Raw genomic sequence first — 15,216 nt, forward strand, 5'->3', positions numbered from 1 at the left:
ACAGCTTCTGCCATCTTCCTCTTTCCCTTTAACACTTTTTTTTTTAACTAAATCTTTTATTTTGAGATCATGGCAAGTTCACATATATCTCAAGTTGGTGCACAGAAAACATTTCTACAGCTTGAGAAAAGCTGTAGAAATAGGACGACGACACCCATATATACCCCTTACCTGCATTGACTGATTTATAAATCTGAGTGAGTTCACGGTGTTTAATCTATTATTCATAACTATATCGACACACCTAGAAATAAAGATGGAAACAGAAAAACATATTCAATCCACTAGGAAATATATTTCTAAAAACTTAATATATATATATATAGAGAGAGAGAGAGAGAGATAAAATGAGTTTATATATAAAATGCATATGTTTATATACATTGAGTGTATCTATGTACACATGTGTATATAGACACACATTTTTTTCTCTACCTTCATCGGCAGAGAGTGTCTAGAGGCAATGGCCCCTCCCTAGGAACAAGCACGCCTGGTACCTGCTCAGTCCTGGTTTCTAAACACCATCTGCCACTAAAAATACCGTCCCCCGTCTCTCTGGAGAGACGGCTGGCTCCAGGGCCAGGGCAGAAAAAAAGCCCCGAATGAGGCTGGAACACACTGGTGGAAAGTTTCCACGTGCTCACTCGGGGAACAGTGGGGGCTTGTCAAAAGGACGAGTAGGCATGCCAGACCAGGCGGTGGTGCAGCGGAGAGAGCGTCAGACTGGGATGCGGAGGACCCAGGTTCCAGACCCCGAGGTCGTCAGCTTGAGCGCGGGCTCATCTGGTTTGAGCAAGGCTCACCAGCTTGAGCCCAAGGTCGCTGGCTTGAGCAAGGGGTCACTCGGTCTGCTATTGCCCCCTGGTCAAGACACATATGAGAAAGCAATCAATGAACAACTAAGGTGCCACAACAAAAAATTTATGCTTCTCATCTCTCTCCCTTCCTGTCTGTCTGTCCCTATCTGTCCCTGTCACACATAAAAAGAAAAGAAAAAAGAAAGCATGGCAGATAGACACGACCTTAAGGTCGCTGGCTTGAAGCCCAAAGTCGCTGGCTTGAGCAAGGGGTCACTGTCTCAGCTGGAGCCCCCTCCCCCGCCCCCCCCCCCCCGTCAAGGCACATATGAGAAAGCAATCAATGAACAATTAAGATGCTGCAACAACAAGTGGTTGCTTCTCATCTCTCCCTTCCTGTCTGTCTCTTGCTCTCTGGGAAAGTGTTGGGGGTGGCAGGGACCACAAGACACAATGCCTGAGGGAAGACCTCAGTTTTTATCATCTGGAACATGGGCACAAGGAGAGAGACCCACGCCCAGGGCCGCCCGGAGACACCCCCCGGGCTGTACCTGGCCTCTGGGGTCTCAGGTAGGGGCGAGCTGCCTCCCCCACCCTCCCTGCTCTGTGACACGTCTCTGCTTCCTGTTTCTCGCCCACCCCCCCACCCCGCGCCCCATCAGGGGCAGTTTCAGTCTCAGCTTCAAAAGAACAAACACGCTCTCAAAACAAAGGAAGACAGTCCTCGACAACAGAGGAAGCAGGAAGCCGCCAGTCCTGCGCTGAGCCCAGCGGCTGGGGGCTCGGGGACAGCGGCATGGAGTCGGTGGCTCTGTACAATTTCCAGGCCACAGAGAGTGACGAGCTGGCCTTCAGCAAGGGGGACACACTGAAGGTATGGTGGCCGGCGTGGGCTGAGTGGGGGAGGTTCAGAGCCGGGGACTCGGGGCAGCCCCCACCCCCGCCCGACCCCGAAGAGTCTGGTCTCGGGAGGATGACAGGCCCAGCTTCTCCAGTGACCGACCGGCTGTGTGACTCGGGACAAGCCGCCTCTTCCTCTGAGCCTCAGTTTCCCCACGTAGAAAGTGGGGAGGGCATCACTGATCCCTCCTTTGGGGGCCCTGGGGAGGATTCAAGGAGATATTGGCACAAGGCTTGGCAGGAGTTGGTTCAACACCCGGTTCTCCAGAGAAGAATCTGAGAAGACTGGTGTCGAGACGAGAGGTGGCCGGGGGTGGGGGGTGTAGAGGAAGAGAGGAGGAGGAAGTTCTGAGGGAAGTCATAGTTAATCTACTGGGGTGGAAATAGCTGTGATTTAAGTGTCAAGAAGGGGCTTCCCAGTGGCACGGAGAGAAGGGAAAGGGAGTCCGACCAGAGCCCGTTTCTTCTTGTCTGGGCCTTTTTTTTTCGTTTGAGAGAGAGGAAGACAGAGAGGAAGGACTAAAGAGAGAAGAGAGGGAGGGAAGCACTGGTTGTTCCCCTTCGTCGTGCATTCGTTGGTTGCTTCCCCTCTGTGCCCTGACCGGGGATCAAACCCACAACCTTGGCACGTCGGGACAGTGCTGTAACCCACTGAGCCACCCGGCCAGAGCCACCGCCTGGGCCTTTTTAATGAACATGGCAGCGTCCCAAGAGCGGTCCAGGCAGAAGGGCCGGAGGGATCTCTCTCTGGAAATGTCCTTGCTTACCAGTGTGCTCAGGGGCTGGATTCAGAAGTGTCCACACCGAGCCTTGGGCGCTGGAGCGGCCGCTACCTGCGAGAGTCACTCCCCTCCCTGGGCCTGAGTCTCCTCTGCACGGGAGCAGTGGGCATCTGACCAGCTGTCCCTCCGCGTTGAGCCCCGGGCTCTGCTCTCGGCCTGAAGCGTCCGAGCACAAGAAAGGAGAGGAACTCCCCTCCGCCCACCCTGCTCCGTCCACCCCAAGCTCAGCAACATACCCGAGTCCCATCTAAGCTGCTCAAGTGTAGGGGGTTGGGACCCCCCTTTCACAGGTGACTGACTGCGGCCCAGGGAGATGACATGGCTCACTTAGCACAGGGTCAGATTTGCCTCCTGGGACGCTGACCGGGCTGGGCTGATGGTTGGGGAGGCTGATGTTTCCCAGAAGGAACCATGTCCCCTTGAGGAGCCACCACCACCCTTCTCTTCTCTGTGCCAGGAGGCCAGTACCCGTGTCCGCTTGAGCTGCTGCCGGGGGGAGGGGGCGCATGGACACGTGGCCAGATGGGGACGGGGGCAGGCCCAGCACCAGGACCGTCTGGGCGCTGTCTGTGAGAACCAACTCTTTTATTTTAAAAATTTTATTTTTTATTATTATTTTTTTAAGATTGTTTTTATTTGATTTTATAAACGTAAAGAAGAGACAGAAAGTAGCTCTGTGGTGGGTGGTTTTCGAAGTGCAGTCTCAGCACCTTGTCCTGATTCTATCGTTGGAAAAGGAAGCACGTTCTGTGGAAACTGCTGGTGAAGTTGTGAAGTCCTCACAGCACCGAGCGTTCACTGTGGGTCCAGAGTCAAACGGTCAGAATCAATCCTGACAGGGCTCGATGGGAAGCTGCGGAGTACAGATTTGGGGTTGCAGTCTTTCTCTAACTTCCTTCAGTCCTGAGCCGTGGGCATCCATGGTTGTCAAATGATTTGCAGCTGGATATTGAACTTTTGCAGTTTCCAAAAGATGCCTGCACTCTTTGGTTTCAGGCTCTGAGATTTTCGTTCTTTGTAGCTAGCAATGTCATATTTTTCTGACCACCCTTGCTTAGTCACGTCACCCTCTCAAAAAAAATTTTTTTTTTAATTGAGAAGAAGGGAGATAGACTCCCACATGTGCCCTGACCTGGATCTACCTGGCAACTCCCTAACTGGGGCTGATGCTCAAATCAACTGCACTATCCTCAGTGCCTGGGGGCAATGCTCAAACCAATCGAGCTGTGAGAGGGGAAGGGGGGGTTTCTCACGTGGAACCCGGGACTTCCGCACGTGGGGCTCACACTCTATCCACTGTGCCAGCCGGCCAGGGCCGTGAGCCAAGCCCTAGCTCGGAGGCCTCATTTGCCAATCCGAGAGCAGTGTGGGGTCTCTAAACCCAGATGTGAGTCTTGGGAGGGAGTGGGACAGCGAGGAAATAGGAATGGGGTGAGTGACAGGCTCAGACGAGGCTCAGCGTGATTGGCCGGGGTGGGTAGAGTGGGTCAGTGGGGCTTCCCCAGGCAACTGTAAGGGTTATAACATCCCCTGGCCCTGGCTGGTTGGCTCAGTGGATAGAGCACTAGCCTGGCATGTGGATGTCCCAGGTTCGATTCCTGGTCAGGGCACGCAGGAGAAGCGACCATCTGCTTCTCTCTCCCTCCCTGTCCCCCTTCTCTCTCTCTTTCCCTCTTGATTGGTTGGAGCGTCAGCCTCAGGCATTGAGGATAGCTTGGTTGATTCAAGCATCGGCCCCTGACGGGGGCTGTCAGGTGCATCTAGGTTGGGGCGCATGTGGGAATTTGTCTCTATCTCCCCTCCTCTCATTAAATAAAAAAAGACTGTAACATCCCCACTGCCCACCTTTCCCCCCAGGATTAGTTATTTCCCACTATCCTTTGCTAAAGTGCAGCCAATTCCTGGTGTGTTTGCTTCTAACAGAGGTACTGGCTGCTGGGGAAGGAGGAAACGCATGAGGGCAGGGATCATGTTGGAGCCCCAGGACATAAAACAGTGCCTGGCACATAGTAGGCTTTCAATAAGATGGGGTCACATGGAAGGAAGGAAGGAAGGAAGGAAGGAAGGAAGGAAGGAAGGAAGGAAGGAAGGAAGGGTTAAAGTGTCAGCAGAAACTGGGGCACCCTCCCAGCGGGACTTGTACCTCCTTTGGGTGGAGACTGAGGCAAGAACCTTTGAAGCTAAAAAAATGATGGAGGAATGTCGGCGGCGGGAGGGGCTGCCTTTTCCTTCATTCATTCTACAGACAATTGTTGAACTACATTTTCTGGTTTTATTGAGATACGAATGACATATGAGATTGTATTTGTTTTAAGGTGTACAACATAATGATTTGACATATGTCTGTTATGAAATAATCACCACAGTTAGTTTAGTTGCATCCATCACTTCACATAGTTACATTCTTTCCTCTTTTTTTTTTTTTTAAAAAGATTTTATTTATTCATTATAGAGAGGAGAGAGAGAGAAAGAGAAGGGGGAGGAGCAGGAAGCATCAACTCCCATATGTGCCTTGACCTGGCAAGCCAGGGTTTTGAACCGGCAACCTCAGCGTTTCCAGGTTGACACTTTATCCACTGCACCACCACAGGTCAGGCACATTCTTTCCTCCTGATGAGGACTTGTAACATCTACTCTCTTAGCAACTCTCTGTTGAGCCACTGAGATTCTACTCTGTCCCAGGCACTGTTGTAAGTGCGAGAATACAGCAACAAAGCGAAGCAAAGTCCTTGCCTTTTCTGGAGCTGACATTCCAGAGGGTAAGTGACATCAGGAGGTGCTAAGTGGGTTGAAGAAATCAACTTACAGGAGATGGAATGCTGTCAGGGCAGTCTCTCAAAAGAGGTGACACCTTCGCTGAGACCTCAGAGATGAACAGGAAGCTGCCAGGTAAATAAACAGCTGGTGCAAAGGCGCGGAGACAGGACCGTGTTAATCTGTTTGAAGAATTGAAAAGAACTGGCCAGAAAGCTCAGTTAGTTAGAACAGTGGTCCCCAACCCCCGGGCCGCCGACCTGTACGGGTCCATGGGCCATTTGGTACCGGTCTGCAGAGAAAGAATAAATAACTTACATTATTTCCGTTTTATTTATATTTAAGTCTGAATGATGTTTTATTTTTTAAAAAGGACCAGATTCCCTCTGTTACATCCGTCTAAGACTCACTCTTGACGCTTGCCTCAGTCATGTGATACATTTATCTGTCCCACCCTAAAGACCGGTCTGTGAAAATATTTTCTGACATTAAACCAGTCCGTGGCCCAAAAAAGGTTGGGGACCACTGGGTTAGACTAGCACTGTCCCAAAGCACAGGGGTTGCCAGTTTGATCCCTGGTCAAGGTACATACAGGAATAGATCAATGTTCCTGTCTCTCTTTCTTTCTCTCTACAATCAATAAAATAAACATAAAAAAAAAAGAAAGAAAGGTCTGTAGTCGAAGAACCGTGAATGAGAAGAAGAGGTAAAGGTGAGGTTGGGAAGTAGGCAGGAGTCAGGACCTCTGAAGGATTTGGATTTCATTATAATTCTGAGATATACTTACTGAGGATTTTTCACCAGAGATGTTTAAAATTTTCTTTCTTGATTGATTTGAGAGAGAGAAGGGAGAGAGAGAGAGAAAGAAAGAAAAACACTGATTTGTTGTTCTATTTATTCATGCCATCATTGGTTGATTCTTGTATGTGCCCTGACTGGGGGGATTAAACTTGCCACCTTGGCTTGTGGGGGCAACACTCTAACCAACTAAGCTATCTGGCCAGGGTTCACCATGAATGTTCTAAAGAGATAACAAAGGGGCAGGAATGAATGCAGCAAGGGGCTATAGCCGTCTACTGCATAAGAAATAAAGGTAGCTGGAACTAAGACACTAGGCATGACAAAAATGTAAAAGAAAGTATTAATGTCCTTCATATGTAAAGAGCTCTTAGGAGTCAACAAGAAAACCACAAACATCATAATAGAAAAATGGGCAAAGGAAAAGAGCAGGAAAATTGCCAAAGAAGCAGTACAAGCATATGCACCATTTCACCAAAAAAACAAAAACAAACACACACACACAAAAACTGCCACTTAAAGCAAGTAACTTTTTTTCCCTTTGCCAGATCAGCAAAATTCTACTTTAAAAAAAGACTCTCCAAGGTTGTTGAGGGTGGATGGTGGACAGGTAAAGTGATATAATCAATGGGAAGGGTATTTGGGAAACATATAAAAAAGCCTTAAACATCTCCACGTCCTCTGACCTAGAACTCTGCTCCTGGGCAAACAGACACAATCAGAGATATCTGTGGCTCTGCCCCAAAGCACACGTCAGCAGGGAGAAAACAGACACAGTTACTGCTCATGCAGCTGGTATTCTGGTGGCAGACGTGGGTCACAAACCAGACGCCGTTTATCAGGCGGAGACAGTACATGGAGGGGAGAGAAGGAAGCCCGGGGGAGGAGGGGGACAGGGAATGTGGGTGAGAGTTCGCAGTGTTGAATCAGCCCAGAATACCTGTGCGGTGACAGCACAGAATATTATACAGTCCCAAAAAGAAAAAGAAAGAAAGAAAGAAACAAAGAAACAAAGAAAGAAGGAAAGAAAGAAAGACTAGTTTGGGAGACTGCCCGATGACAAGGAAATGCACTTGGGACGCAGTATAGTTAAGCAGCAGGGAACAGAATGCAGAGTCGATTCGAGACAGGTCATCGATAGGTAGGAACTTTGTGGAGCAGAAGCTGACGTTCACGTGCTGGAATCGTGCCTAGAAAAAAAGGCTAGAAAGAAATGTCCTAATAAGCTAATGGTTGTCGATTTTGGGAGGTGGACCGTGAGGTGGTGGGACTTGTGCTCTCCGGGTTGTGCGGGGGTCAAGGTTAAGTCCTGCCTTTCGTTCAGAGTTGGGTGGATTTTTTTTTTTTTTGGCATTAATTTTTTTTTTTTTTTTTTTTTTTTACAGAGGCAGAGATAGACAGGGACAGACAGACAGGAACAGAGAGAGATGAGAAGCATCAATCATCAGTTTCTCATTGTGCGTTTCGACTTCTTAGTTGTTCATTGATGGCTTTCTCATACGTGCCTTGACTGCGGGCCTTCAGCAGACCAAGAAACCCCTTGCTCAAGCCAGCGACCTTGGGTCCAAGCTGGTGAGCTCTTTGCTCAAACCAGATGAGCCCGCGCTCAAGCTGGCGACCTCGGGGTCTCGAACCTGGGTCCTTCTGCATCCCAGTCCAACGCTCTATTCACTGTGCCACCACCTGGTCAGGCTGGCATTAATTTTTTTTTAAGATTTTATTTATTCATTATAGAGAGAGGAGAGAGAGAGAGAGAAGGGGGGAGGAGCAGGAAGCATCAACTCCCCTATGTGCCTTGACCTGGCAAGCCCAGGGTCTTGAACCGGCAACCTCAGCGTTTCCAGGTTGATACTTTATCCACTGCGCCACCACAGGTCAGGCTGGCATTAATTTTTAAATAGACTTTCTTTCTCTCTCTCTTTTTAATTTCTTTTATTTTTTTATTGATTTTAGTTTATTGTGTTTACATAGATTCTAGTGTTGCCCCGAATGCATCCCCCCTCCCCCATGTCTTTTTAATTTCTAAATTAAATTTAATGGGTTGAGATTGATCAATAAGAGGACATAGGTTTCAGGTGAACATCTCTATAGCATTTGACTGGTTGATTATGTTGTATAGTCATCACCCGAAGTCAAATCATCCTCCGTCACCATATATTTGTCTGTCCCTCTTTACACCCCTCCCCTACAACCCCTCCCTCACCGTAAGCACTTCATTTTATCTATGTCCATGGGAGAACGGAGAGATGAGAAGCATCAATCATTAGTTTTTCGTTGCGTGTTGCGACACCTTAGTTGTTCATTGATTGCTTTCTCATATGTGCCTTGACCGCGGGCCTTCAGCAGACCGAGTGACCCCTTGCTGGAGTCAGTGACCTTGAGTCCAAGCTGGTGAGCTCTGCTCAAACCAGATGAGCCCGCGCTCAAGCTGGCGACCTCGGGGTCTCGAACCTGGGTCCTTCTGCATCCCAGTCCAACGCTCTATTCACTGTGCCACCACCTGGTCAGGCTGGCATTAATTTTTTTTTAAGATTTTATTTATTCATTATAGAGAGAGGAGAGAGAGAGAGAGAAGGGGGGAGGAGCAGGAAGCATCAACTCCCCTATGTGCCTTGACCTGGCAAGCCCAGGGTCTTGAACCGGCAACCTCAGCGTTTCCAGGTTGATACTTTATCCACTGCGCCACCACAGGTCAGGCTGGCATTAATTTTTAAATAGACTTTCTTTCTCTCTCTCTTTTTAATTTCTTTTATTTTTTTATTGATTTTAGTTTATTGTGTTTACATAGATTCTAGTGTTGCCCCGAATGCATCCCCCCTCCCCCATGTCTTTTTAATTTCTAAATTAAATTTAATGGGTTGAGATTGATCAATAAGAGGACATAGGTTTCAGGTGAACATCTCTATAGCATTTGACTGGTTGATTATGTTGTATAGTCATCACCCGAAGTCAAATCATCCTCCGTCACCATATATTTGTCTGTCCCTCTTTACACCCCTCCCCTACAACCCCTCCCTCACCGTAAGCACTTCATTTTATCTATGTCCACGGGAGAACGGAGAGATGAGAAGCATCAATCATTAGTTTTTCGTTGCGTGTTGCGACACCTTAGTTGTTCATTGATTGCTTTCTCATATGTGCCTTGACCGCGGGCCTTCAGCAGACCGAGTGACCCCTTGCTGGAGTCAGTGACCTTGAGTCCAAGCTGGTGAGCTCTGCTCAAACCAGATGAGCCCGCGCTCAAGCTGGCGACCTCGGGGTCTCGAACCTGGGTCCTTCTGCATCCCAGTCCAACGCTCTATTCACTGTGCCACCACCTGGTCAGGCTGGCATTAATTTTTTTTTTAAGATTTTATTTATTCATTATAGAGAGAGGAGAGAGAGAGAGAGAAGGGGGGAGGAGCAGGAAGCATCAACTCCCATATGTGCCTTGACCTGGCAAGCCCAGGGTCTTGAACCGGCAACCTCAGCGTTTCCAGGTTGATACTTTATCCACTGCGCCACCACAGGTCAGGCTGGCATTAATTTTTAAATAGACTTTCTTTCTCTCTCTCTTTTTAATTTCTTTTATTTTTTTTTATTGATTTTAGTTTATTGTGTTTACATAGATTCTAGTGTTGCCCCGAATGCATCCCCCCTCCCCCATGTCTTTTTAATTTCTAAATTAAATTTAATGGGTTGAGATTGATCAATAAGAGGACATAGGTTTCAGGTGAACATCTCTATAGCATTTGACTGGTTGATTATGTTGTATAGTCATCACCCGAAGTCAAATCATCCTCCGTCACCGTATATTTGTCTGTCCCTCTTTACACCCCTCCCCTACAACCCCTCCCTCACCGTAAGCACTTCATTTTATCTATGTCCACGGGAGAACGGAGAGATGAGAAGCATCAATCATTAGTTTTTCGTTGCGTGTTGCGACACCTTAGTTGTTCATTGATTGCTTTCTCATATGTGCCTTGACCGCGGGCCTTCAGCAGACCGAGTGACCCCTTGCTGGAGTCAGTGACCTTGAGTCCAAGCTGGTGAGCTCTGCTCAAACCAGATGAGCCCGCGCTCAAGCTGGCGACCTCGGGGTCTCGAACCTGGGTCCTCCGCATCCCAGTCCTACACTCTATCCACTGCACCACCGCCTGGTCAGGCCAAGTCTCAGTTTTATATCCCACCTATGTGTGAAATCATAGAGTTCTTAGCTTTTTCTGATTTACTTATTTCACGCAGTATAATGTTCTCCAGGTCCATCCATGTTGTCATAAATGTCACTCTGTCATCGTTTCTTTATGGCTGAGTAGTATTCCGTTGTATATATGTACCACATCTTCTTTATCCAGTCCTCTATCAAGGGACACTTGGTTGTTTTCATGTCGTGGCCGCTGTGAATAATCCTGCGATGAACATGGGGGTGCATGTTTCTTTACGTAGCAATGTTCTCGAGTTTTTTGCGTAAATACCCAGTAAAGGGATTGCTGGGTCACAGGGTAATTCTATCCTAAATTTTCTGAGGAACCTCCATGCTGTCTTCCATAGCGGCTGTACCAGTTTACATTCCCTCCGGCAGTGAAATGAGGATTCCTTTGTCCCCACAGCCTCTCCAACACTTACAACCTGTCTTGTGATAATAGCCAATCTGACAGCCGTGAGGTGGTGTCTCACTGTAGTTTTGATTTGCATTTCTCTAGTAGCAAAGATGAGCATCTTTTCCTATATCTGTTGGCCATTTGTATGTCTTCTTGGGAGAAGTGTCTGTTCAGGTCCTCTCTCCCCGTTTTTTAATTGGGTTGTTTGCTTTTTCGTTGCTGAGCTTTGTGACTTGCCTAGTCCGAAAGGTGTCTCTTGACTACCACCCCATCTGACCCGTGTTGCCAATCTCCCTGCCCCCAAAGCAGACATCCTCCATCTGTAGGATACTTTTTCAGACACCTACCACGACATTGTTACCTTGTTTCCTTCCTTCTTTTTTTTTTTTTTTAAATATTTTTTATTTATTGATTTTTTTTAGAGAGAGAGGAGTGAGAGAGAGAGACAGAGAGAGAGAGAGAAGGGGGAGGAGCAGGAAGCATCAACTCCCATATGTGCCTTGACCAGGCAAGCCCAAGGTTTCGAACCGGCGACCTCAGTGTTCCAGGTCGACGCTTTATCCCACTGCGCCACCACAGGTCAGGCGTTTCCTTCCTTCTTTGATGGTTCCCTGTGCCTGCTAGAGTGTAAGCTCCTTGCCCCCTGCTGTATGGCTAACACGTGGCATGGCGCCTGGCACACAGTGGTGGCTCAGTACATAGCAGGTGGGTGATGGCATTGACCAGGGCACCGTGGAGAAGCACAGCATCCCGGATGGAGGGCACAGCAGGGGCCACGGCTCTGGGGAAGGCGAGGGTTTCACTAGGGAAGAACGGCTCTCTCTCTCTCTTTTGTGGGAATCCCCACACCTCAGAGGGTCTGGGGCTTTTGAACCATATTAACAGTAAGAATTCAGCTAATATACCGTAAGCCATGAGAACATGCCTGGGTCTTTGGAGTGAAGATAATAGGGAAACAAAACAGTATGAAACAACAAAAGAAAAAAAAACCCAAAAGGCCTGACCTGTGGTGGCGCAGTGGATAAAGTGTCGACCTGGAAACGCTGAGGTCGCCAGTTCAAAACCCTGGGCTTGCCTGGTCAAGGCACATATGGGAGTTGATGCTTCCTGCTCCTTCCCCCTTCTCTGTCTCTCCTCTCTCTCTAAAAATGAATAAATAAATAAAAATTTTAAAGCAAAACAAAACAACATGAAACAAAATAGGGATGAGATGAGCTGTATTACATCCCCGTGTTCGCACAGGACTTAGTGGTTCACCAGACGCTGCCACCGTCAGCACGGGCTACAAACGTGCCCCTTTCACGGCTGATGAGACGGGGCAAAGCCACGGAGAGTCAGGGGCGGACAGAGGGGTCTAGAGCCCTGGGTTCCGGGGCACCTTCCTTGAATCTGTGGCTTTCATTTTCTAATAAATGAGGAAAATTGTTTCGTTTTCAGCAAAAAGTTTTCCTGAGTCAGCCACCTGCTTCCGTCCATCCCTGGGGCGGCTGACCTTGCCCGGGCGACGGCGGCAGGAAGGAAGGGACTCAACAGGACCTGGCAGAGAGACAAGGGGGTGCCTGCCTGCACAGATAGGGGCTCAGGCCTGGGGGCCCAAGAGAGCCCACCCCAGCCATTCTTGGAAAGATTGAACCGAGCTGACACCTCTGCATCAAACTGCCCGAGCCTTGGTTCTTGCAGTGCCCCTCCTTGGGATGCTGGTCTGTATAGCCGATATTTTCTTTCAGCAAATGTCCCTACTGGGCTTGAGCCACTGTTAGGACTTGCCGTTACCAGAGAGGGGGCCTGGTCCTTCGCGGGCCTGCCTCGAGCCGGCTGGTCGTGCGTGGGTGCTTGAGTTCCTGCAGGAAAGATTTCACAACAGGAGTCGGGTGATTTGGAGAACATGTTTCTTGCAGCAAGGAAGGGCGGTGGATAGAAGAAGCAACAGGCAACTAGGTGGGGTTGTTCTGGTTCCCCAGAGAGTCGGAGGGAAGGGGATCCTGGAGACAGGTTCAGGGGGTCGGCCCTCGGATGAGCTGTCGCTCCCCATCCCACGGGGGGGGGGCATTAGGGTTTAGGAGACTCACGCCTGTAGGGGAGGGGAGAAGAAGAGGGGGAAGAGAAAGGGACAGGGCTCCCCAGAGAGGGAGAGAGCACCCTCTTCCTTCGTTTGTTTTGAGGGTTTTTAAAGGCTGGGGTTGAGGGGAGGTCTAAGGGAAGGATCTCAATGGAATACTCATCAGCTTTCTCAGGCACGCCCCTTTCGGGGTGCTGGCGTCCCCTGATTGGTCAGCATCAGGGCAGGGGGTCGTCAGTCATTGCAACTGGCATCGCCCAGCGGGTTTTACTGCTTTTCTGAGGCCTGGAGCTGAAACACAACCTAGATGGGGTCTCTAGGGAGGTGACCTTCTGCGTCGGGCTGTAAATCGCGGGGCCAGCCTGCTCAGCTGTCCGCCTTGGTCTCCCCACTCAGTCCACTTCTCAGGGATTCTCCTGGCTTCCTACTGAGCTGCCTCAGGGCTGCAGGACTAGCCGGCTTGGACCCACAGACCAAGTGCAAGGTGCAGTGAGAGTGAGGACTGGGGGGCCGGGGGGCCCATGGCCCAGCTGAGCCGCCAGCCCCGGCCCCAGCACCCTGGCTTGCTGCCGCCCGCGAGTGGGGCTCCGTATCCTCTCGGATCTGTTTCCTCCTCTTTGAAATGGTCGTTGGCGACGACTTCAGAGGGTTGACGAGAATCAGGGGGTTGTGCAGAAAGCTTGCCCAGAGGAGGGAGGGGAGCCCCGAGTTTCTCGCCGTCCCTGCGGCCTCTCACCCCCCTGGCTGTTTCGGTTCCTCTCGGCCCCCCTGAGGGGCTGCAGGGAGGTCTCAGGTCGTGGATGAGAAGCCCTGTGACCCCAGCAGGCCCGGCCTCAGCCTCCACCCAGCCCAAAGGTCTCCCCTATCGGTTCCCCAGTGCCGGAATGCCACCACCTCCGGCTGAATTGTCACCCCTGAACTCAGTCTCTGAAGGCTGTTTCAATGCCAGTGACTTGAGGGGACCAGCACCAGGTGCTGAGCTCAGACTGAGGCTCCCTGATCTCCCCGGGGACTTCCGACCTGCAGCCCTAGTGTGTTCCAGCCCTCTGGAAGCCCCGTGCTCGGGGGCCCAGCTCAGGAACAGAGGCACCCCGATTCCCCCCCCAGACCCCACAGTTTCCTGGGGATCTGGGTGGTGGAGCCTGAACGCCCAGCTCCAGCCCCAGGAGGGGAAGCTGTGACCCTCCCGGGGACAGGCTACCCTGGGGCGAGGGAACAGAGCTGAACTGTGGAATCAGACGTCCCCCCTCCGTCCTCTGTGAAACGGGCCCCAGGGCTAGCTCGGGTGAGGCCACCAGGGCACTTGAGCCGTGGGCCCTCCGCAGGGGACCGCTGTCTCTCCCGGGTGGTGACCCAGTGGCCCCGTCTCTCCCGCCTGCAGATCTTGAACATGGAGGATGACCAGAACTGGTACAAGGCCGAGCTCCGGGGCGCCGAGGGGTTTATTCCCAAGAACTACATCCGCGTCAAGCCCCACCCGTGAGTGGCCGTCTCCCCAGCCCGCGACCCAGAGGCACCCCCAGCCCGCCCCCAGTCCTGCACCCCCAGCCCACCCCCGGTCCTGCACCCCCAGCCCCGCGACCCAGAGGCACCCCCAGCCTGCCCCCAGTCCTGCACCCCCAGCCCGCCCCCGGTCCTGCACCCCCAGCCCGCCCCCGGTCCTGCACCCCCAGCCCCGCGACCCAGAGGCACCCCCAGCCCGCCCCCGGTCCTGCACCCCCAGCCCGCCCCCGGTCCTGCACCCCCAGCCCGTGACCTAGAGGCACCCCCAGCCCGCCCCCGGTCCTGCACCCCCAGCCCGCCCCCGGTCCTGCACCCCCAGCCCCTGACCTAGAGGCACCCCCAGCCCGCCCCCGGTCCTGCACCCCCAGCCCGCCCCCGGTCCTGCACCCCTGTTGCTGAGTGTCCCCACCCGGTCTGGCTGTGCTGCTGGGTGTCTCTCTCAGGCCTGTGCCTCCTCATTCCCAGCCTCTGTCCATCTCCCTGGGGGGCCCCAGTCTCTGCTCCAAGCAGGGACAGGGGGTGCAGATATGAGTGCTTGCCCAAAGTGGAGGCCGAGACAGGGCCCGCCCAGCCTACAGTCCTGAGGGCCCTCGGCTCGTGGCTGGCGGGGCCCCGGCTGCCATGTGACTTCGGGCGGGTCCCTTCTCCCTCCGTTCCTCCGTTCCCAGGCCTTCAGCACGAGGGCCGAGGCTCCAGTCTGTTGGTGTTTCTAGAGCCAGAAGCAGACGCTGGGGCCTCTGCCTTTGGGGCACAAGGCAAAGTGCACACTGGCCAGGCAGAATCTGGGGTCAGAGCCGAATGCGGGCTGCGTGTGGGGCCAGGTAGCCCAGGGCCTGGGCCCTGCTGGCCCGCAGAGGGTCCCAGACAGGCTCTCCGCAGGCGGCTGTCCAAGCTGCCGCCCCCAGAATGGTAGGGACCGGCCTAGCCCCAGCGTAGGCCCCAGTGGCCAAGAATCTATGGAAAGCCAACTATATATGCTTGACGTGATGGCTGAGGTAGCCCCCCCCCCCATAGCTGCTTACTCAGTCATCCCCGGATGTTTC

The 15,216-nt window shown here is 51.8% G+C and overlaps 1 protein-coding gene across 1 annotated transcript in view; it reads left to right on the plus strand.

Annotated features, from left to right (window-relative positions):
• The first annotated feature begins 1,488 nt into the window (after nucleotides 1–1,488).
• GRAP (GRB2 related adaptor protein) overlaps nucleotides 1,489–15,216 on the plus strand; it is a 31,316-nt gene continuing 17,588 nt past the window's right edge. Inside the window, exons 1-2 of the mRNA XM_066264397.1 lie at nucleotides 1,489–1,671; nucleotides 14,052–14,149. Coding sequence (XP_066120494.1) covers nucleotides 1,594–1,671; nucleotides 14,052–14,149 — 176 coding nt within the window. The 5' untranslated portion in view covers nucleotides 1,489–1,593. The remainder of the gene's footprint in view (nucleotides 1,672–14,051; nucleotides 14,150–15,216) is intronic.

The sequence above is a fragment of the Saccopteryx bilineata genome, chromosome 2 (assembly GCF_036850765.1).
Source record: "Saccopteryx bilineata isolate mSacBil1 chromosome 2, mSacBil1_pri_phased_curated, whole genome shotgun sequence".
In the NCBI taxonomy this organism is placed as follows: Eukaryota; Metazoa; Chordata; class Mammalia; order Chiroptera; family Emballonuridae; genus Saccopteryx; species Saccopteryx bilineata.